Source organism: Plecotus auritus, assembly GCF_963455305.1.
Source record: "Plecotus auritus genome assembly, chromosome: 8".
Lineage (NCBI taxonomy): Eukaryota > Metazoa > Chordata > Mammalia > Chiroptera > Vespertilionidae > Plecotus > Plecotus auritus.
The window spans coordinates 73,245,926-73,268,370 of record NC_137782.1 but is presented as its reverse complement, the minus strand read 5'-3'; the positions used below and the strand labels follow the sequence as shown (position 1 = coordinate 73,268,370).

The 22,445-nt window shown below is 38.3% G+C and overlaps 1 protein-coding gene across 1 annotated transcript; it reads right to left on the bottom strand.

Annotated features, from left to right (window-relative positions):
• Nucleotides 1-790: 790 nt before the first annotated feature.
• On the bottom strand, nt 791-17,159 carry ANKEF1 (ankyrin repeat and EF-hand domain containing 1; the record flags this gene model as incomplete). The annotated part of the gene is made up of 9 exons (XM_080685012.1): nt 16,790-17,159; nt 14,411-14,610; nt 13,533-13,682; nt 12,166-12,289; nt 6,808-7,630; nt 5,061-5,287; nt 3,487-3,653; nt 1,771-1,908; nt 791-949 (listed from the first exon to the last, which is right to left on the bottom strand). The coding sequence occupies exons 1-9, from the start codon at nt 17,133-17,135 to the stop codon at nt 791-793; spliced, it is 2,334 nt and encodes a 777-aa protein (XP_080541138.1). The 5' UTR covers nt 17,136-17,159.
• Between the last annotated feature and the right edge of the window lie 5,286 nt (nt 17,160-22,445).

Genomic DNA, 22,445 nt, shown 5'->3' with positions numbered 1-22,445 from the left:
AGTGAGAAGACAGGGAAGAGAAGGGGGTTATTACACGCTTAATCTTAATGTACTTAATCTTCACTGTGGGCATCTTGATATTAATCCTGCTGGGAGCTCTAGATATCAGTGAGAATATGCACTTTAGAATGATCCCACCATTCTAAACGATAACATACACTGAATCTGTTCAGTCACTGCTTGGGGGCTGCTTCCAGGATGCTCTCATGCCCACATACTTTGGCCCCTACTGTACAAGTTTAAGTGTCAGAGGCAGCCTTCCAGCATCTGAAGTCAGGCCTGAGAATGCTGTCATCCCACAGCAGAGGAGAAATGGGTGAAGTGCTGACAGTGTCTGCCACAGGAATGAAAGTGTCAAAGTTTAGTTACCTCATACACATCACTTACGATGATGCGTGAGAAACAAACACTTTCCTTAATGGACTAAAAACTCCCCTTCCCCAGTATTAAACTGTTTTAATTAACTTCCAGAATTATATCTTTAGCAAACATAATGGTGTACATTTGGTAAATTTTTTTGACAATAATGTTATGTTTATAACCAAAATGCCATTTATTCCACTACAATCTTAAAGAAGACTGGGGGATTTGTCCAGAATGACATGTAATTCATTGCAAAATAAAACACACCTTCTCTAGACAGCTCAGAATATTTATAGTTGTTAAAGCCAAAACAAATGTTTGGTTACAAATACTTAATTTGTGGATTGCTTTGATGGAAATATCTACCTTCTCCAAAGTTTGGTCCCTGGGCCTCGAAATGTTTAACCCAAGATGCAACCTCTGTGATTTAGTTCTTGAAAACAGTTTCCAATGCGCGAGCTTTCTCTGTGATGTTCTTCTGAAAGGGCATCATGAAGTCTTCAAAGTCCACCTCATAAGTAAACCTCTCCCTCTGCAGCTCCCTCTTCCTGATCAGCTCTGCTGTTGTAGCTTCAGGACTCCAGGTCTTAAGTGAAAAATCACCGCCAGAGCAGGTATGAGTATGACAGCCAAAACACATGCTATATCCAGATAACTTTTAACATGGTTAATTTAAAACTATCGAATTTACTTCTAAATCTATTTGAACTTGTCTTTTCCTCTTATATGACATCACTGGTTAGATGGACATCACTATTTTTGGTGCTATTTGGACAACTGAAATGCTCTTTAGTTACCTCTCTGATGACCTTTGGGCCAGCTGCTGTTCATTTTTAGGATGTCAAAACCAGAAATCAATAGAATTAGAAGATCATTTGGGTTGACTACCAGTATGTCTTATGGGGAAATCACAGTTATTTTCATAGTAGAAGGCAGAGGGAGCTGGTGGTCTTTTTTTCAGCATTGCTTGATGGGCATTTGCAAGATTACTCTTATTCTCCAAAAATGTCTTTACCTGTTTAATTGTAGATGTTTTAGGAAGCTACTTAATAAATCTACTCCTAATAATTAAGGAGTTGGTGCTGTTGAGTACAAAGAAGGGTTAGGTCTAAGGTACCAAGAAAAAGTATCTATAGCACTTGGTGACTAAATTGCAATAGGGAATGATATTGACCAAAGAAGACTTTAATCTTCCAAGAAAAATGAAAATGTCAATATAGAAATTGTAATAGAGAAAACGAGATACTGGGAGCTAAACAAGTTGGACTTACTGAATCGGCAAAAGGACACCTTCAAATAGTAACTATGAAAAATAACCTTTGGATATTTGTTTTTGTGTTCTGCATAAAAAGTCTTTGAAAAATGACATTAGTTTATACCACATTATGAAAATTCCAAAGTACTTACTCTCCGTGGAGTAAATGTGATATTCACTTTCTTGGTATAACCACTGGTAATTAATGAATTGAGATGAACCACATTATCCTTACGCATTTTCTTTTCCTCCAATATGGTTGGTACAGTATAAACTGATGAAAGTGGTTCCTGGAAACAAGACAAAAAAACTATTAGTTCCATAAACCTATATACACTCTAATATTATTTATTGTTCTATATCTCATTCTGAATCTAGAAAAATAATGACTACTACATAAATGATAACTTGAAATAGAATATTATTTTAACTTTGGGTAGAGAGAGATGATTTGTCTTAAGTCTACTAAATTAGTAGTATCAGTGTTAGATCTCATAAGTCTTCAAGATATCCATCCTTGACCTGTGGCCATTCATTAGTCTGAAGGATGCATTCTTACTGAAATGATAATGGTGCACATAGTAGGAGCTTTAGCTGATTGATCCTCTTTCACCTCTGACAATCCTTGTTCTTGTCATCTATGTTTGTTATTCTCTACTGCCTGCCTATGATCCCTCCACTCCACCCACTTCTACCACCTACATTTGGTAACAATAAAGTGTTTCCTTCCTAAATGCCATTCCTCTTTCCATTTGATAACAATAAAGCTTTTCCTTCTTAAATTTAATTCTTTGTCATGTGTTTGCAAGAATCTCCAGGGATCCTTCTGCTTCCCTAAAAGAAGCTTCTAGCCTAGAAATGCACTTAAAGCTTCCCTGCTCATGACAAAGCCTGATGTCTCAGAAATCCCTGTAGGCAACAACCTCAACCTTCTCCTGGTAGTTCAGAGGCAACTATACCACTCCAGATGAGCAGGATCAATCAGTGTGGTGTTTTAAACCTTCTAGAGTTATACTGTGTGATATCCAAGTTACAAGTGGCCCCATATCCCAGGGCTCAGCAGTAATCATTAAATAGTTCCTTGGGTGGGGGTGGTTTAAAATGAGTAATGAAAGAGTATAAGACCAAAATGAAGGAAAATTATGCTTTACTTCATTCCTCATAAGTTTTATCCTCCTTCCCTTTTGGGCTATCTCATAAAATCTGTATAATTCAGGACTAAATATTTATATATATATAAAAGCCTAATATGCAAAGTGTCCCCTTGGGAGTTCGACCGACTGGGAGTTCAATCGCTCACTATGATGTGTGCTGACCACCAGGGGGAAGTGTGGAATGAAGGAAGGCCCAGGTCGGCAGCCAGGGAAGGGAGGCCCTGGCCGGCAGCTGGCAGCCGCTAGGGACCCTACCTGTGCATGAATTTCATGCACTGGGTCTCTAGTATCTATATCTATATCTATATCTATATCTATATCTATATCTATATCTATATCTATGTCTATGTCTATGTCTATGTCTATGTCTATGTCTATATCTATATCTATATCTATATCTATATATACACATATTATACAAATACGCACATATCCAATATCAGTCCTTTTTTCAACATTCTAATTGTATTTGGCTGAATCAATGTGTTTTTTTGTGTGGATTCTATTTGCAACAAATACTTCTTAAACTTTTCAGTAGTAGGAATTTCCTTGCTAGATATTTCTTTAAAAGTATTGCAAAATGGTGCTGAAAATATGGATTGTCTATTATTTGGCCCGTGTTGTGTAACAATATGTAAACAGTGCCACTGCCCCATTCCCCAACAAGTTTTTAAGGCATTCTAGTTACTCATGGGTAATCATTGCTTTTCTTACCTCTTCTTTCTTAATTTCAGGACCTTCAGTTTTCACTTTAATAGATGGCTTGGGTTTCAAAAGTTTTTGGTTTTCTGATGGTTTTGGCAAGTTATCTAGCTTTTCTTTAATCAAACCAATTATTCTATAGTCAGCATATGCCTTTGCAACATCCATGGGAGTGTGCCCTGTTTAAAACAGAATTCAGAGCTATAATAAACAGGTTAATAATAAGTCATGTAGAAAAAAATCTTATCTCAGCACAGCAGCCCTAGCATGGGCTAGTAAGGGTGTTTCTAAAGCAAATGGTATGTGTAAGATCACAGAGCTAGGTCAAATATTCTCAAAGGTGGACCCAACTCTAAAATCTTATCATTACAATTCTATTTGCTGGCCAAACAATTTTTTCGCGCATGTTTCTTAAAAAGTTGATAGAAAATATTGGTAGATTGCTTTTTGAATATCTGATTGCTGGTTCTCATTCCAAGCTATGACAACTTTCTGTTGTCCTCCCCTTTCCATGATATAAGGAGGTATATTTTAAAGGGTCTGGGGAAACTGATCTTCACAAGTGCTGTAATTTCATGGCTAGAATTTGTGACACCTGTAATGTCCTTGGGCAGGCCTAGCACAATACTACCCATGACTCAGAGGCAGCCTGAAGCAGCCAGAGGTTTAATGTTCTCTGTTCAAAAATAATCTCTCTCTCTCTCCCTCTCCCTTCTCTCTCTTAAATCAAAACATATATTTTTAAAAAAGAATTAATGGGCCCTAGCTGGTTGGCTCAGTGGATAGAGCATCAGCCTGTGGACTGAAAAGTCCCAGGTTCCATTCCGGTCAAGGGTGCATGCCCAGGTTGTGGGCTCAATTCTCAGTAGAGGGTGTGCAGGAGGCAGCCAATCAATGATCCTCTCTCATCATTGATGTTTCTATCTCTCTTCCTCTCTGAAATGATAAAAAAAAAAAAGAATGGATTCCACTATAAGAAAATGATATCTCTAAGCAAGAATCTAAAATATTAAATCAAGTGATTTTTTAGTCTTCACCTGTGATATTTATAAAACAGGCCTTCTGTTTACTTCCTAGAGAGAGCCTCAATTCAGAAATGACTTTGTCTAGCTTTAAAAGGAATCCAAATCCAGAGACTGTAAACTATGCCAATTATTAGAAAATGACAGTTAAACAGTGTGATAGTTCAAGGTATGACCTGCACACTGGTGAAGTCCACAAACTAAAGGTTACTGGCCACAATGAAATAAGCACAGGAGTTAAGAATAAGTACTTGAAGATTTTTATAGCAAATTAATAGAAAAGTTTTCTATCATTTGAATCTAGTAAAAAAGTTTGCGCTTGTATTTTGTGGGTTTTTTTTCCCATTTTATTTTTCTAGTAAATCACTTTTTATTGTATTTTGCAAAAATATCAGTCCATGGAAGATTGCAACACAAAGAATTAGCCCTTTAACACCAGTGATTTGCAAAGCACTTATGTTTCAGGGGAAAATGTGGTCCTACAAGAATAGAATCAGAAGGGGTTTGGAATTGAACATAAATTCTCCTTTTCCAACCCTAACCATCAATAATATGTACACATACCTTTCCTATTTTCCAGCTGGAATTTAGCACCAATATCAAGTAGGTATTTGACAGTATCCATTCTACAGCTCTCAATGGCTCTAAATAAAGGAGTTGAGTTGTTGATTGAAGGTGCATCTATCATGGCTCCAGATTGAACAAGAAGCTCAACAATGTCTTGTTGGCCTGCATGGCATGCAAAGTGAAGTGGAGTCCACAGAAAATTATCTGTTGCATTAACATTAGCCCTACAAGATAAGATAGATGCACAAGCTAAAAACATGGGTTGTTCCAAGCACTGGAGGCTAAAAAGGCTAAGTAAGACTTCATAGTTTTATCAACTTGTTCAACTGTAAACCAAGGAAGCTTTGAGTCAAGTTAAACTCTATATCATAATTTTTCTTGACAAGTGTTCTGCATTATCAGACACTCTTAACTTTGTGTATACATATACATTTTGTTTAGCTTTAAAAGGTACTTAAGATCTTAGCGGTTATAATTTTGCAAAGGTTAAAATCAAGGAAAATTAAAAAACTGAATCCAATGAAGATAAAAGCTGACAGGAAATATGAGTTATATTATTCCATTTTGGGCCTATTTCTGCATTTATAGTAATAATAATGATACAATTTATCAAGTATGTAATTACTGTGCCAATAAGTGCTTTACATAACTAATTTTATCTTCAACAAATTCTGTGAGCTAAGTCACATTGGGGACCCATTATAAAAATGAGAAAACGGAGGCACAAAAAGGTTAAGAAATTAACCACAGGTTATTTAGCAATGGTAAAAGAAGGAATTAAACCCAAGTAATTGTTTTAGATTAAAAAGTTAAATGAATCTCAGAGGGAAGGTGGGGGTGGGGGTTAGAGGTGGGTAAGAAGTGATCTACTGAAGAACTTATATGAATATATGCATAACCCATGGACAAAAACAATAGCGTGGTGAAGGCCAGGGGTCAGGAGCAGGGCAGGCTAGAAGGAGTCAAAGGGAGGAAAAAAGGGTACATATGTAATATTTCAATAATAAAGATTTAATTTTTTAAAAGCTAAATGAAAATATCATGTTTTGAGATTTTAAATATATTTATAAATGAACCAAGGGAAAGACTGCTTTTTTCTGGAGAAGGGAATGAAAATGTTCTTAGTCATTATAGCCAACTTATTGGAATTTGTTGGGAATTCCCCTACACACACACACACACACACACACACAGACACACACACACACACACACACACACACACACGAGGCAGATTAAAAAGCGACTCCACATAAAATGAATAAATTCTAGAGATCTGCTTTATAATATTGTGATTATAGTTAATAATACTATATTGGATAGTATTTGTTAAGATGCTAGACCTCATGTAATGTTTACCACAATAACATTTTTTTTAAGTTTAAAATAAAATGAAAAGCAACTCCACACCAACTAGGTAAAGCTCTGACACTAAATTAACTTTTCTTGGGAGGCCAGTGACACCCAATCAGAACACTTCTTCTACCATCAGAGTGAAAACTTCTTGACTTTCACTTTGTGCATAGGTGTTATTGGCAAACAATCTTCATGTACACACACGCCTATGTTCCCATGAGCCTGGTTTCCCATATAATAGTAAGATTTACCTGCAGTCTAGGCTTCAGGGGTGAAGCACTTTCTTGTGCTATTAAAATTCTGCAGGTGATTGTATCTTAGCTTTCCTATTACTTTCTTGAAATAGTAAGACTCATGAAAATTTAAACCTCACCCAACCAAAAACATACCCTTTTTCAAGAAGAAACTTGACCACTTCTATGTTTCCACTTGCACAAGCAGTCATTAGCGGTGTTTTGTAATAATTATCCTTCATATCCACCGGTATGCCTGATTCAAATGCCTTTTTCAGAGAAGCTAGGTCTCCTGCCTTGGTGAGAAAGTTAATATTTGAAAATACCTTCCCTGAATCCTCAATGTACCAAGCAGAGTCGTCCTGAATGGGATGTTCTGGTGGATGATCCCGATTAAACCGATTGCAATCCGTGACATTCTTGTAGGTTTCAATCATGTAATATGGTGGCCCACCATCACTCCGGCGTGGAAATGCATTGTCAGGGATGACGCAGACCGGGAGGGGTAAAACGAACTTGCCTTTCTTTCCCTTTTTGGCTATCCCTTTTTTCTTTTTCTTAGGCCCATAGGATCCCAAGACATAAGACTTGTTTAAATATCGGGTCCCCTTAAAGAAATCATTAATGTTGACCCCTGCTCCCCGGACTTTTTCATTAAGTTGAGCGATGGAAGACAGCTGATCTGAGGTCACAAAGTCCTGCCTCTCCTCCAGCACTGACACAAAGTCTTCCTTGCTGACTGTCCCATCGCCCCTGTCCACACACGAAAAGGCTTCTCGAAGTAAAGCCTCGTATTCTGCTGACCAATCATGAAGCCGAATGGCCCAGGGTGGATTCGGATTTTTAACTCCTGGCTTGGCCAGTTTATTAGCCATTCTCTCTGCCCGCCTTATTTCTTTGCTTGCTGCTTTGAAGCCGCGTTCCTTAGCCACAGCCCTGGCCGTTTTATGTTCTAAATTCTTCCATTTCAGGTCACATCCTAAAATGTGAAGCATCATTATTATGAATGGTTCCAATCATGGCATAGCTCTAACAAATGACATTGATCCAACTGTTTTCCTAATTTCAAGTGCTTAGTCAAAAGTTTGTCCCCCAATTATCTATAATAATCTATAATAATAAAAGGATAATATGCTAATTAGACCGGATGTCCTTCTGGATGTCATTCTGGATGTCCTTCCGGAAGAAGCTGGCAGCCGGAGGGAAGCTTGGGTCCCAGGTGCCAGAGGGAAGCTGGTGGAAGGAAGGCATACTCTTGCATGAATTTTGTGCATCAGGCCTCTAGTCTATAATAATCTATAATAATCTATAATAATAAAAGCATATTATGCTAATTAGACCTTCCGTCCTTCCGTATGAAGCCGGGGTTTCAAGGGAAGCCCGGGTCCCAGGGTGCCAGAGAGAAGCCAGTGCCAGCAGCCGGGGGAAGGAAGGCCTACTCTTGCATAAATTTCATGCATCGGGCCTCAAGTTCATATATAGAGATGAGCACATTTAGGCTATTATAATCACAAAGTTAAGCTGTTATTTATTTATTTTGCACTTTACTTTGGTGGCTTCTAAGGGAGATATGTTTCCAATTTAGATTATCTGACCCAAATGATTAAGACATTAATCTCTTTAGATACTTCAAACAAGTACCATATTAGGATACTTGCTAAGGACTCTTCATGAAAAGAGTAAGGGTGACAACTAAATTTGGAAAGCTGTATTCATGCAGCTTATGTGGGCTCTTAGGCACTCAGAATGCTGAAGGACAGCTGTTTCTTTTGAATGATTATGACTATAAATCGGTATGCAATCTCATATTATATTTTATCTGTATACTCTGTGAAATTAATGTCATTTATATAGATCTGCTCTTTTTTAGTAAGGCCATGTGAACAACCTAACAGAAAAAAAAGTAATTTGTTCATCAAGTCTAAAGAATTTCAGTATTATATTTGACCAAGTTATATATTAAAATTCATTTTCTTTTTTGGTTTCTTCCTTAAAATGAGACCAACATTACATAAATAAATATACTTTCTGAATGGATGGTGGTGGGGGGGCTCTACTAATTGCTACCAGGAAGGCTTTGTTGTCTATAATAAGTGTCTTGAGGCATTAAAAATCCATTATGTATATAAATGTCAGACTATGAAGTTCTTCCTAGTGTTTTGATTCTAGAAGACTCTTCTATTGCTTTGCCAAAATCACATGATTAAAAAATTGCTGCCCAATTAGTATCTCTAGCAACCAAATTGTATAGGAAGCTGCATGTAACATAAAACATGCCTCTCCAACACTTTATAGTTTTATCCCTTGTCAAAAAGAAAATTAATCACCGATGCTTTTCAAGATTAATATTTCCTTTAGTATTGTCAAAAATTAAAAATTTATACTCAGGCTGAAAGTTTATTAGTGATAGAAAAAGTGTATTGAGACAATAAGGATTCTAAAATTTCTATATTGGACAGTTTTAAGAACAGCGACTTATTAGGAAGGGGTCTCAATAGTAAAATTCCATAGCATAGTCATTCTGAGTATACTTTTTTTTTTTTAACTGAACATTTTTGCTTAGTCAGGGTGTCTGAGGGTTATCTACCATCTCCCAAGCCACTCCTATATTCACCCCAGCACAATGGATCCAAGGATTATTAAAGCTGTTTAGCTTACTATTTTCTGTTCCCAGTTTTCTTCTAGTTAGAAACCTTTATGTGGATAAAAGACTAAGACATCTCAGCTTAAAGATCTTAAGGTAGCCCAGCCAGTGTAGCTCAATGGTTGAGTATCAACCCATGAACCAATTGGTCACTAGTTGGTTCCCAGTCAGGGCACATGCCTAGGTTGGGGGCTTGGGGGCCTGAAGGGGGGCGGGGCAGAGGTCATGCAGGAGACAGCCAATTGATGTTGATGTTTATTTCTCATCAATGATTTTTTTCTCTCTTTCCCTCTCCCTTCCTCTGCTTCAAACAAATAAACAAACAAACAAACAAACAAATAAATAAACAAACAAACCCATTCATCTGCCCTTCTCTCTCACCCTTCCACTTGAGGACACTGACTCTTTGTTCTGGCCTTCCCAAAGATGTGCCTTCCTCCTCTCCTCAGCACTCCTTTTAGAAAAAAAACCTGAAGGTAATTTTCCTCCCCTTTTTTACTTTTCAGACTCTGCCTCCTCCTTTACGATTAGTAACTGAAGATCCGTTCATTCCCTTTGTGACTTATGTTCCTCTGTGGTCAAGATACTCAACTTTACGGGCTGGTGCTGTAGAACACCAGCAGCCAAAGGCCCATGAAGGGGAAAGTTTCCATGGGGTAGAACTACTCCAAACTCCCCTCTGTCCCTGGACATGGTGCTCACACTGCTTACAGGGACTTTTAAATTGCTCCAGTGACAGGACCAGGGGTAAAAGAGGAGGATATTGAGGAAAATAGTTTAATGTGGGAAAAGAATTCAGCCTTTACAATGAAGTAGAGAAGAGACTAAACCAGGGGTGGGCAAACTTTTTGACTCGAGGGCCACAATGGGTTCTTAAAATGGACCGGAGGGCCGGAACAAAAGCATGGATGGAGTGTTTGTGTGAACTAATATAAATTCAAAGTAAAGGAGTGGAGGGGAGAGCAAGAGAACCGGATAGAACAGCCGGATCCGGCCCGCGGGCCGTAGTTTGCCCACGGCTGGACTAAACCGAGAGAGTTTACTCAGGAATGAGCATTTTATTGCTAATGGTTTCTTGCTATTCTGGTGGACTTAGATATAAGATTTTAAAGGTGGAAATGTAACTGGTAACTATGCTGCTATGGAATTGAGCCCCCCTCATAGGATCTGGTGATGTGGTTGTATTTCCAAAGATGTTACAAAATTCAGAACCTTTTCAGATGTTTGTTTTAAAACTACAGTCTAGTTTTATGATTTGGCCAGGAAGATAAATCTTTTCTGCATGGCTGGGGAAGGCCTGTGGCATGGCCTAAGCTCTGGCCCTTTGCTTTCTATGTGTGTGTGAACAATAAAGTATATGTTTGGTGATGTTTGTCCTAATAAGAAAGCAATAGACATGTTAAAGTTGAAGAAGCTTGTCTCAATCTGGGCAGATGTTTAGTTTTTAGAAATACACTATATTAAAAATGAAATGTCAGAATAAACTGCTGATTTTAACAGATTTGAAAACAAGACTGATGAGATGGTTTATGAGGGCAAACATTGCATTTGATATGTTTTTCTTTATGTGTTAAAAGTGTTTATTATTTTGGAGGATGAAGGAGTAATCAGTTATTACACTATTAGTTATGCAGGCACATTAGTCTTGTATGTAATACTAGAGGCCCAGTGCATGGATTCGTGCACCGGAGGGGTCCCTTGGCCTGGCCTGTGGGGATCGGGCTGAAACTGGCAGTCTGACATCCCCCAAGGGGGTCCCGGATTGCTAGAGGGCACAGGCCAGGCCAAGGGACCCCACCAGCGCACAAATCAGTGCAGCGGGCCTCTAGTATGCATATAAGATCTTTGGTTAATCTCTTCCTGCCCTCCCCACTCCCCTCTTCCCTCTGAGATTCATCAGTCTGTTCCATGTTCCCATGCCTGTGCGTTGAACATCTTCCCCCTGGTGGCCATTGTGCATCATAGCTACCAGTCAAACGGTCACTTAGGCTTTTATATATAGAGATTAGTAACTACAGTATAGGATCTCTAGGTCCCAGTGACTTCTGAAATTCTGTGCCCTTGTAAAGGGAAAAAAAAGGCACTTTTTCTGCTCTAATATAGAGTCATAGGACTTTAAGTTTTTCCTATTTCTCAGAAACTGGGGGAAAAAAAAACACCCTACCATAAAGTTCAGCAGAATGCTGTCCTATCTCTAACAAAGAATTAAAAATTTTAAACGTATATTCAATTAGCATGCAATTAATGACAAATTGATCCATTTCTTTAAATTTACTTAATATTATCATTAGGTTATATATAATATAGTTTATATTTCTAAATTAACTAAGTTACTTAAAAGCTACAGGAAAAGCTAAAATAATAAATATTACTTACATTTCAAATTTTCCATGAACATTTTCAATTTATTTCATATTTCTCCCTAAAATATTTTCCTCATAATTTCAAATCATCCAGAAGTTATCTTTGCACTTGACACAATAGAATATTTTTAATAAAATAATTAAGAAGTAAGATTAAAAGACATGGTTTCCAGTGCTTGTCCTTGCTTAGATTGATGTTCACATATATTTTAAAAAGTTTAATAACTATAAACATGTTATAATAATCTGTTGACTCATGATTAGACTTTGAACAATAACCTAAAAATATTTGGGAGAATGGGTTTTTATCACTTTTAAGACCAGATTCCTGAGTTAACAGAAAGTAGAGTAGGAAAAGAAATTCAATTTTCTTTCTACATACATGAGTGGGGTTGGGCTATTGAAAAACATAAGCAACTAACAAGTGACAGGCCCAAATTCCCTACTTATCTACAACATGGATAAACCATAAATACTTTAAGCATAAAATTGCTAGGCAAATTTTACCTCGCTGAGCTATATATTTACAGCAATCTGCAAAACCACCCATGGCAGCATAATGAAGTGGTGTGTTCCCAGTCATTCCAATCAGCCCCAAATCTCCATTGTAGGCATAAAGAAGCTTCAATATCTGCAAAACAGATAGTGGATAATGTAGGGGAATAGGAATGTACATTTAGTGAATGAAGAGTGCTCCTAGACCTGTGCTATCCAATACATTATGCTAGCCACATGTGGTTACTTAAAATTAAATCAAAATGAATTAAATAGAAAACAACCTTAAAAATACAGTTCCTTAGTTTCACTAGCCATGTTTAAAGTACTCAAAAGCCACAGGTGGCTACTGTATTGTACTCTATTATACAACACAGACATAGAACATTTTTATCGTTGCCAAAATTGCTCTCAAACAACATTGACGCAGGGGTGGGGAACCTTCTTTCTGCCAAGGGCCATTTGGATATTTATAACATTATCTGAAGGGCCATACAAAATTATCAACTTAAAAATTAGCCTGCTATCTTTGGTCAAACACTTAATTAACTCACCCCTAATGCCTTGTCAGGGCCAGACCAAGTGATTTCACAGGCCAGATGTTCCCCACCCCTGGCTAGAGTTTAAGAAACTCTATACTCAGCTGGGAGACTAACATTTTGGTAAATCTAGGCCTTTTTAAAAAGCATCAGACTATGGCAAACATTATCAGAGGAGCAAATTCTTTACCAAATTTAACTTCTATTGTGATGCATATTTTTATTGCAGAGAAGAGACTCAATGAAAAAACTAAGGGTAATTATGTTAAAACTCAGAGAAAACTGAGTAAAGAAATTTTTGATGTAATTAAGAATTTTAAAAAAATAAGGCCATCTTTGATTCCTTTTTTTTTTTTTTTTTGCTGCAATGTCACTGTACCTATGAGATAACCTTTGCTGATATGTCCAGATAATCAGAATAGAGTTTACAATTTAGGTGAGTCATAAGATACACACATAATCAGGGTGATAAGAGTATGTTGGCATTGTTTTCCCCACAATTAGATCATAATATATTTTGAAGATTCTAATATGTAATGGAGTGCATAAAATACAGTAGACCCAGTAGGCAAAACTTTTAAATTGTCATAGTTAAGAATACAGAAAAAACACTACTAGTATTATTAATGTATAAGTTAGCAAGCAGATAAAATTGAAGAGCTATATGTTTTTAAAAATAATATTTGGTATAAAATAGAGTTTTAGAATTTTTCAAGGAAATCAAGATGGTAATGCAGAAAAAAATCTGCCTATTGTAATCCACATAATATTTAAAATTTTTGAGAAAAAAGGAGAGAAAAATTTTAGCAACAAATTTTAAAGCAAAGAGTAGATTATTACATCAAAATAGCCTCCTTTGGCAGCAAAATGTGCAGCCTGGTGTCTCTCGTTATCAAATGCATTCACTTCACCTCCTCTTTCCAATATCCCTCGAACTAGTTCTACCACTCCTTCTCTTGCCGCTTCCATTAAAGCCGTGCGACCTGTGGACTGGACATAAAGCAGATCAAATGCTGTTTATGTTAAATGACATATTCTATATAAATATTATCTAAATCCATTTGGCCTTAGAGTCACAGACATGCTTAGTTCTCTACATTTTCATTAGTTTCATGAAACAAAGAGAAAAAATGAAGCCAGTACAATGGGTGAATATCCAAAATGTAGAATTCTAAAGTCAGAGTAGATCACACCATATGTTCTTGTGAGAAAAAGGCAGTTCTTGCAAAGATTGTAGAGCAAAAAGGGGAAAAAACGGGGTAAAATATATGCTAAAATTAGATTATAGGTGTTTCCTATTAAGAAAAAAAATCTGATTTTTGTCTCAAAATTACAATTAAAACATAAGAAAATTCAATAAAATTAGCCAAATGAGGAGAGGGAGCAAAATGAATAAAAAACACAGCATAACTACGTATTTTCTTTTCAAAAAGATAAACTTTTATTGGGCATTAGTGATACCTTGTCTATTTTCTATAATGATCTTTTAACATTTATGCATAATAAATACCAATTTTCCAAACGTAATTAGGAAAGAAACTGTAGGATTATGGCAATATAAAGATAATAAAAGTATATAATCTTAAAGCATTTTGAATAGAAATGAACAGTCTATAAGCTAACAGAATAATTTTGCCATATCTAAATGCCAAAGTTACACTGATAAGTCTCTATAATTGAAAAAAAATGAATATTTATAATCACAGGAATAGTCATACTGAGTTGATAGCATTTGGATTGGCTCCTTTTTCCAAAAGTGTCAGGCACATTTCTTTAATATCATGTGCTGCTTCACAAGCTTTAAGGAACACCGGTTTTCCTTCATAGCTAGAATTGTTGACGTCTGCTCCATGTTCCAGGGCAATCAATGCACAGCGATAATGCCTCTTAGTAGGTAAAATGCAGTAAAACAAAACACCTGTAGAAAAATAGAATCCCCAAAGAATACTTATGAATACTTTCTATACATTTCAATCAGATAAAAAGGAAAAATGATAATTTTAAAATCCATAATTACCTAAAGTGATAGAGCGAAGGCATATCTGTCTTTGTTTTCCCTCTGAAATAAACTGAAATACCAAAATAGAGAAACCAAAAAAGAAACTCAACCTGTGATAGTCAGAAAACAGTCATGAGCAGGTGTGGCTTAGAGCCTTACCTTCTTCATATTCTGCAAAGTAGTTCAAAGAGAAAATACAATGTGGGGGTAGAATATGTCCCACATGCTTCTAAGGATCCAATAAGTATTTTTAATCATTTAAATGTTTGCTTATCCTTTAGAAACAATGTGCAGTGAGTCAAACATCAGTCTCTGGAAAATAGGATGTTAATGGCAGAGAGACTACTGTGGAATAAGCAAAACAGATTGGCAAGTGACAGTCAAACTGGGGGATGTGCAAGGTGAGCTAGGTTCATTCACGTGGGGAAGATGAGACACTTGGTGCAGTGAGCACAGAATGGGTTCTTTAGAATCAAATCAATATAGGGCAGTACTAATGAGGGTATGTGTGAGACAAGGTTTTATATTTGTTTCAAGTTTCATTTTCTACTTTTAATTTTTCCTATGTGATTTGCCATATCATTTTCTCAGAAGCTCAACTTCCAGAACCTCGACAGGTTTAATATTAATTAGAATGCGCTCAAATTTTAACCAAATGGCTGTTAATATTTGCTACAAATACTCACTTGACCTTGCTTCTAATTTCACCTTGATTAGTTTTAATTTTACAATTTTAGATTTTTATGCTATACAATTTCTCCACCTGTTTTTCTTGTGATTTCTATCTCTTTTTCAAACTCAAAGAGTTAAACATGTTTCATTACAGTGTTTCCCAAATGTTTTCAACAAAACTCTAGGTAAATAAGATGACATAAGGAAAAACTATTTTATGGTCAAATATATATGGAATGTGTCACCATCTTTAGACTTATGACAAATGTGAAATCAACATGCCTAAATATGTTTCATCCAATATTTCTCCAATGAATTGGACAGTGAAACCAATGTTGCATATAGCACTTATCAACATCCCAGTGATTCAATGGTCTGTGAAACACACTTTGGAAAATGATGTTCAATAGAGATTTGAAAAGCTTCTGTTTTTTTTTTGTTTTTTTTTTTTGTTTTTTTTTTTAGGATATGACATTTTAAAATACAGTTGACCCCGGAATGCACCTGAAGTTTATTTTATTATGTGGTGCCAGTAAGCAATTAAATAATTCTTCCTGTCTCTGTCCTCTCCTTTATCTTAAGCAAGTGAGTGTTTGGAGAGAGTTATAAAAACAGATTTTGTTCCTGTTAGAAAACATTAACATTATAAAACTGGATTCATTTCTCTACTGCGGGCTGATGATAATGGCTTTGTACTTGATGCAACTCTTTGGGACAAGTGATGAAATCTACCAGTTTATATTAAGCCTAGTAGTAATTTTCTTAGTGATTTTTGTGAGGTTATGTCAAGTCTTGCTGGAACCTGGGGTGATCTGGGTAAGAAGCTCCAGGACCATGGTATTGAGATGGAATGAGTAAGGGAAACAACATGGAGGAGTGGGACTGTCTCACCTGAATAATCATAGAAATGCCATGTGTCAAGTTTGAAGTCAAATTATTTAAAATGACCCTAGAAAGTTGGAGTTTATGCCAGAATCCACCTTAATCCTTCAGATTCCCAAGTAGAACTAACTCCTTTTTACATCAGACTATTAAGAAGAGACAAAATCCTTCTGAAGTTCTAAGTCTAGTACTACTCCAGGTTCTAAATTGTAAAAAAGAATAAGAAATGCTCTCCCTCTTTTGGTCCAAACAATATTTTATAATGAATGATTATGATGACAATAATATCAATGTGTGTCAATTGAAAATTCTCCATTTAGAAAAACCACCTAACAGATTAATCTAATTCTAATTTTTTACATGAAAAAACTATCAGATCTGGTTTCCCTAAGATTTACCTACACCATTTTCAAATTATAGGGACTTGGAATTCTTAGGTACAGAAGTAATTCACTTCTAAAGTTGGAAAGCAAAAAAGTTCACTTCATTGATTTCTGGCTATAAAAAGGGTTGCATCTGCTAAATAGAATGTTGGGGTTGTTACCTTTTCCTTCGTTATCAACTATAGTCATATCCGCCTTTGCCTTGGCTAATATTTCCATGGACATTTCATGGCCCAGTTCTGCAGCCCTCATTGCCGGAGTACAGCCCATTCGGTCTTTCACATCAGGGTGGGCACCAAGGCTAAGGAGAAAGCTGACCATGTCAATGTTATTGGAGACCGAGGCTAAGTGCAGAGCACTCTGTCCATCAACAGGATCTGTGAAATTGATTAGTTCAGGGTAACCAAGTCTGGTCAGCTTCTCTATCTGCTTCTTGTCTTTGTTCCGAACACACTGAAGACATTTGTAGATTTGCAGGTTCTCAAGTCTCCTGTCTGCTAAAGCCATACTTGACCAACTTCTTGAAAATGCTTTTGTGGACCAAAACAAATACTAAAGCAGATATAAACAGACAAAAAACAAAAAAACCACACGTACAAAAACAAAACAAAACATGGAACTCAAAGTTAATTATGTCACCTTTATTTTGATTAAATGATAATATTTTAAAGCTTCTCCAAGAAGAGAGGCTCTTTCTTATTATGGAAATCATATATGGAAATATTATTACCATAATTTATTGCATCTGATTTCATGAAAGTAGAAGTTACAAAATACAAAAACCTTCAACTAGATAAAGTTAAAATATTTCAAAACTAATCTTCCATCATAATGAATACTATGCGGTTTTCTTGTTATCTCATTTAATTTTCCTTCCTCGATGCAAAGTTCCCATTTACCTGTGAACAAGGTAAGGCTAATTAAATTGCCAAGGTAAGGATTTGAGCTCACCACTATATAGCTCTGTACTAGCATGTCCCCCACAATGTAGAGAGCATATGGGTTTTAGTAGTTAAAAAATGTGATAAAGAACATGCAACATTTTGAGATGCTCATTATAAACAGGAATCTACTTTGCTCTGTGAAATATCAAAGAGAGATAAGCAATTCTTTTGTCATTTTATGTGACAATGAGGTAACAATCTTTAGAACTGAGGAGTAGGCCAGGCTAGGTACTCCCAGCATGCTTTCCTCCATATTTTTTCTGGGGCTGGGGGAACCTGTTATTGTATAGGAAAACCATTCAGATGGTACAGTGGTACTATCATAGGCCAAATCATTGTCACAGCCCCTAATTTGTCTCACTGCTTCCACAACAGTTCTTCTAGTCCATCCTCTATTCAATTCCCAGAAAAAAATATTTTAAGAATGTAGATCAGATAAGGTCAGACAAGTTTCCACCTCAAACTTTGGATGGGGCTGCCCCTTCCATCTCCTGTGATTGGAATTGGTTTGCAACCCAGGCTTAGCCTGTGTGAGGGAACATTCTCCCCAGAAACAGTGAATGTCTCAAGAATATGCTAAGAAAAGACATCAGCCAATCAGCATCCCATGGGACCATTCTGCCAGAACTGTATGGAAAGGCAGCTTTTTCTGCTAGTTGTTAAGCAGTAGGGTGTGGGGCTGGGGCCGTCACAGAGAGCCTGCAGGAGAGACTGAGCCAGATGGCAGCAGCTGCATCCAGGACCCAGTTGTGCTAGAAGTCACCTACCGCTTAAATGTTCAGGGTTGCAGGAGCAAAAATACCCTTCCCCAACCTTATTTTGGTAGAAGCCAGTTAGCTAGGTTCCTTTTATTTGTAATGGAAAGATTCAATCTTACTACAAAATCTGAAACTGTACTGTCTTTTCCCTGCCACAAACCTGCTCCCTTATCTACATTCCCTATGGCAAAGAGTGGTACTGTTGACCACTTGTTTCTTCTTTAACTGTGTCTCTCTAGGCAACCATAGCATCTCCGTTGCCTGTTTCGCTCCTACATCCCCATCCACTGCTTAGTCTCCTTTACTGGTCCCCCCTCTTTCTGTTAGAAGCCTAGTTGTTGGAATACCCAGGGCTAAGTCCTCAGGACCCTTATTTATTCTCAAAACCCCCTACACCCGCTGTGATCTCATCCAATTTGATGAGACCTTTATTCCAATTTGCAGCTTTTAATTGTTCACTCTCAAATGTATTCAGCCATCTCTGAATCTCCCCAGAGCTCCAAAATTATGTATCTACCAGTCAACTCTTCATTGTCACTTGGACATTTAATAGGCATCAAAAATGTAACATGTCCAAACAGAACTCTTGCTTCTACAGTTCTCCCCATTTCCAATAATGACATCACTATCCATCCATCTACTCAGGTAAAAAACTAAGAGTTACTCTTTGTTTTTTCTTTCCCTCACAGATCCCCTATTATCCTGTCAACTCTACCTCCTGACATCAACTTCCAGTGGTACTTTCCTAGGCGAAATCATTACTACAGCTGCTAATTTATCTCATCACTTCCACAACAGCCCTCTAAGGCTCATTCTCTATTCAGCCCCAGAAACATCTTTTTAAAGTGTAGATCAGATAAGACCAGACAAACTTCTACCCCAACATTTTAGTGTAACTATTTTTAAACATAAAGAAAAACTGAATACCCATGTATCTACCATTGAGATCCTACCATTAATGCTTGACTTGCTTTATTGCATATCTATCCATTGTATTTTTCTGATCCATTTCAAAGTAAATTGCAGACATGTTTTAGCATAGATATCCTTAATTGTAGTTTAATATTTGTTTATAGCTCTTTTTTTCTTTTTGACCTTTTGAATATACAATGAAATGTATAAGTATTAAGTGTACCATTCTGTGAGTTTTGACAAATGCATGTGTCTATGTAAACCAATCTCCTCTCAAGATATAGAACATTACCTCATGCCAGAACATTCTCCCCAGACCACCTTTTAAAAGCATTTCAATATCTTTCCATTAGTATCAGAAAAATCACACACACACTCTGATGACCTATTCAGGTCCCTTCTCCAGACCCTCAGACCTCACTTCAGTCTCCCTTGACATAGTGATCTCCACCTACACTGGCCTTCTTTCTGTTTATGGAACAAAAGCTCATTCCTGTCTCTGGAACGTCTTGTTCCCTCAGCCTGGAGTGCCCTTTGCTCAGAATTTCCTTTGATTGGCACGTCTTACCATTAAAACTGATGCCACCATGTTACTTCATTCCTTGGGTTTATTTTCTTCATAATGAAATGAAACATTTCTCTATATAACATTTCTATCAATGTGTAGATATAGATATATTCAATTTATATATTGTGTATCTTCCCCACTAGTATGTAGCCTCCATGCAACAGCAGCTTTATAATGACCTTTAGAGGCCCGGTGCACAAAATTCATGCACTGGGGGGGGGGGTTCCCTTTAGCAGTCCAGGAGCCCTTGGGGAATGTCCAACTGCCGCAGAGGCATGAGAGGCTCCTGCCACTGCTGCTGTGCTCGCAAGCAGCACACTGACCACCAGAGGGCAGCTCGTGCATTGAGTGTCTACCCCTTGGTGGTCAGTGCGCATCATAGTGACTGGTAGTTCTGCTGTCTGGTCAATTTGCATATCAGCCTTTCAATATATAGGATTACTTCTACACCAGTCAGAACCTGACTCATATGAAGTATTCAATAAATGTTTGCTCAATAGATGACCAAAAGTTAGAAGACTGAGCAGTGGAAGGAATCAAAGACAATTCCTAGGTTTCTGGCTTGAGCAACTGGCTCCCTGTACCGGTGATGGATAGCTCAGGATGGGGTCCAGATTGGTTAGAGTGTGTAGCTGGTTAAGCTTTGAGCATGCTGAATTAGAATCCACTAGGCAAAGGATACATAATTCAGGAGAGAAATATGAGCCTGGTCTATGCGGAATTATGAGTTGGTTGCAGGGAAACATGAGACTGGGTGAGAGCAAAGAGGAGTTTCTTATGACCATCAACATCAAATGTGTGCTGTTGTCTTGTCCTTCCTTTTTCCTCACTCTTCTGCCTGCTGTTTATTCTTTGTGCTTCTTCCTTTCCTGCTGGGACACCAGCCACATGTGACTTTTAGCTTTAATGTCCTGTTTGCTGTAACCCCTCTCTTCCCTTCTAATCTGTTCATAATGTGTGGTGGACAAGGAAACCAGATAAGGAAGCCTGTTAGAACCGTGTGTATAAATAGGCTCCCAATAAGTCCTGAACTGCCTCAGAAGTCATCTACTTGACCTCTGCTGCATGCTTGGTGACATTTATTTTAACTACTCTTTATAGCTGGTTTTATTATCAGCCAGATTCTAGTTAGGTGCAGTGTCATCATACTGTACATCCTACACAGAATAAAATATGATGCTCCCCAATACAAGCTTATTGATTGTACTAAATCAATGCCCCCTCATTGGTGTGGACAAAAACTTCCAAATCAGTGACTTCATTGTTGTCTCTGACAGCTTCTTTGGGATGGGACAGCATGTGCCATTATCTAATCAAGCTACAAGGGTGAATTCAGCAATCTGTGGAATAGTTCTGTGGTTTGTGTCCTTTCCAGCTAAAGTCCCAAAATGCTGGCGAGATAACAATGCCCTATGCACTGTCCTACACAGCCAACTGCCACGACTGACCAAGAGCCTCACCCCACTGAGGGAAATAAGAGAAGTCCTGCCCTCTAGTGCTGGGTTCCTTGTAAATTGTGTAGCATCTTTGATTTTAGGATAGTTGCCACATATATGCACACCCCAGCATGCGTACTTTATCTCAGCATGGCCCTGGGGCACTTAGGCATACCTTCATCTAACCATTTACGTGGCCAGTCACAGAAGAGTGGAACAGAACAGGACTTCTTCACTTGTGGTCCATGTTGGGTCTGAAAACTCTAAATATGAAAATCTGTGTGTGGGGGTGCGGGGGAAGGGTATGCAGGTGCAGTTTTCCTCTGGGGGAGAGACCCATGGAGCTCATGAACTTCTCAGAGGAGTCTGTGAGATAAAGGTGTTGGTTAGAAAGAGGAATGGAGGGAGACATACTTGGAAGAGTGGAAAGAGTGTAGGAGTGGCGGTGGAGGAATCTATTTTTGTGATCCGTCCTTCCCGCATTATAATTTATACGAACTGGTTGGACAAACCTGGACAGTTACCTACGGAGTTTGTGCCTCAGTCTTTTCATCTGTGGAATGGGAATAACTTCACGGGGATGTGTGAAGAGGAAATGCGCTAATTTTGTAAAGTACTTAGCAAAGTCTCTCAATACAGGCTCGCTATGAATAATCAAACTTCCCTGGGTCTCAACTCACCCATACCCGCACTGGGGGTGTGTGTGTCTTTACTGTCCCTTTCAGTTTTAAGTCTCAGAAGAATCCTGAGGGGAGGGTGGGTAGAATCTAATTTCAAGGGGAAGGCCAGGTGGAAGGACCAAGATGCTAAGCTCACCTCTCAGTCGTGAGGGTGATCAGGAGCCACGGATGTCCGGCCCCGTTGCACCTCGGCCTGAGGGGGCGCACGGTGGACCCAGCTCTGGTTCTCTGCCGCCTGGCACCGGCCCCAGCCACGACCTTGGGCTCCCCGAGCCAGGCTTGGGCAGCCAGCGGTGAATGGTGTCCCTTCGGGCAGAGCAGGCGAGCAGGCGCGCGGGGCTGCAGGCAAGGGGGTGTGTGTGTCCATGGGCCCCGGGTCCGCCCAGCGCGAGCGCGCGACCAGGTGAGCGCAGGGGGCGGGGCGGGAGCCACCCAGACAGGGCCGATTGTGAGCTTCGGCCACGCCAGGCGTGGTTGCCAGGGCAACCGCCCAGGAAGGCGGCGCGGCGGGGCGGGGTT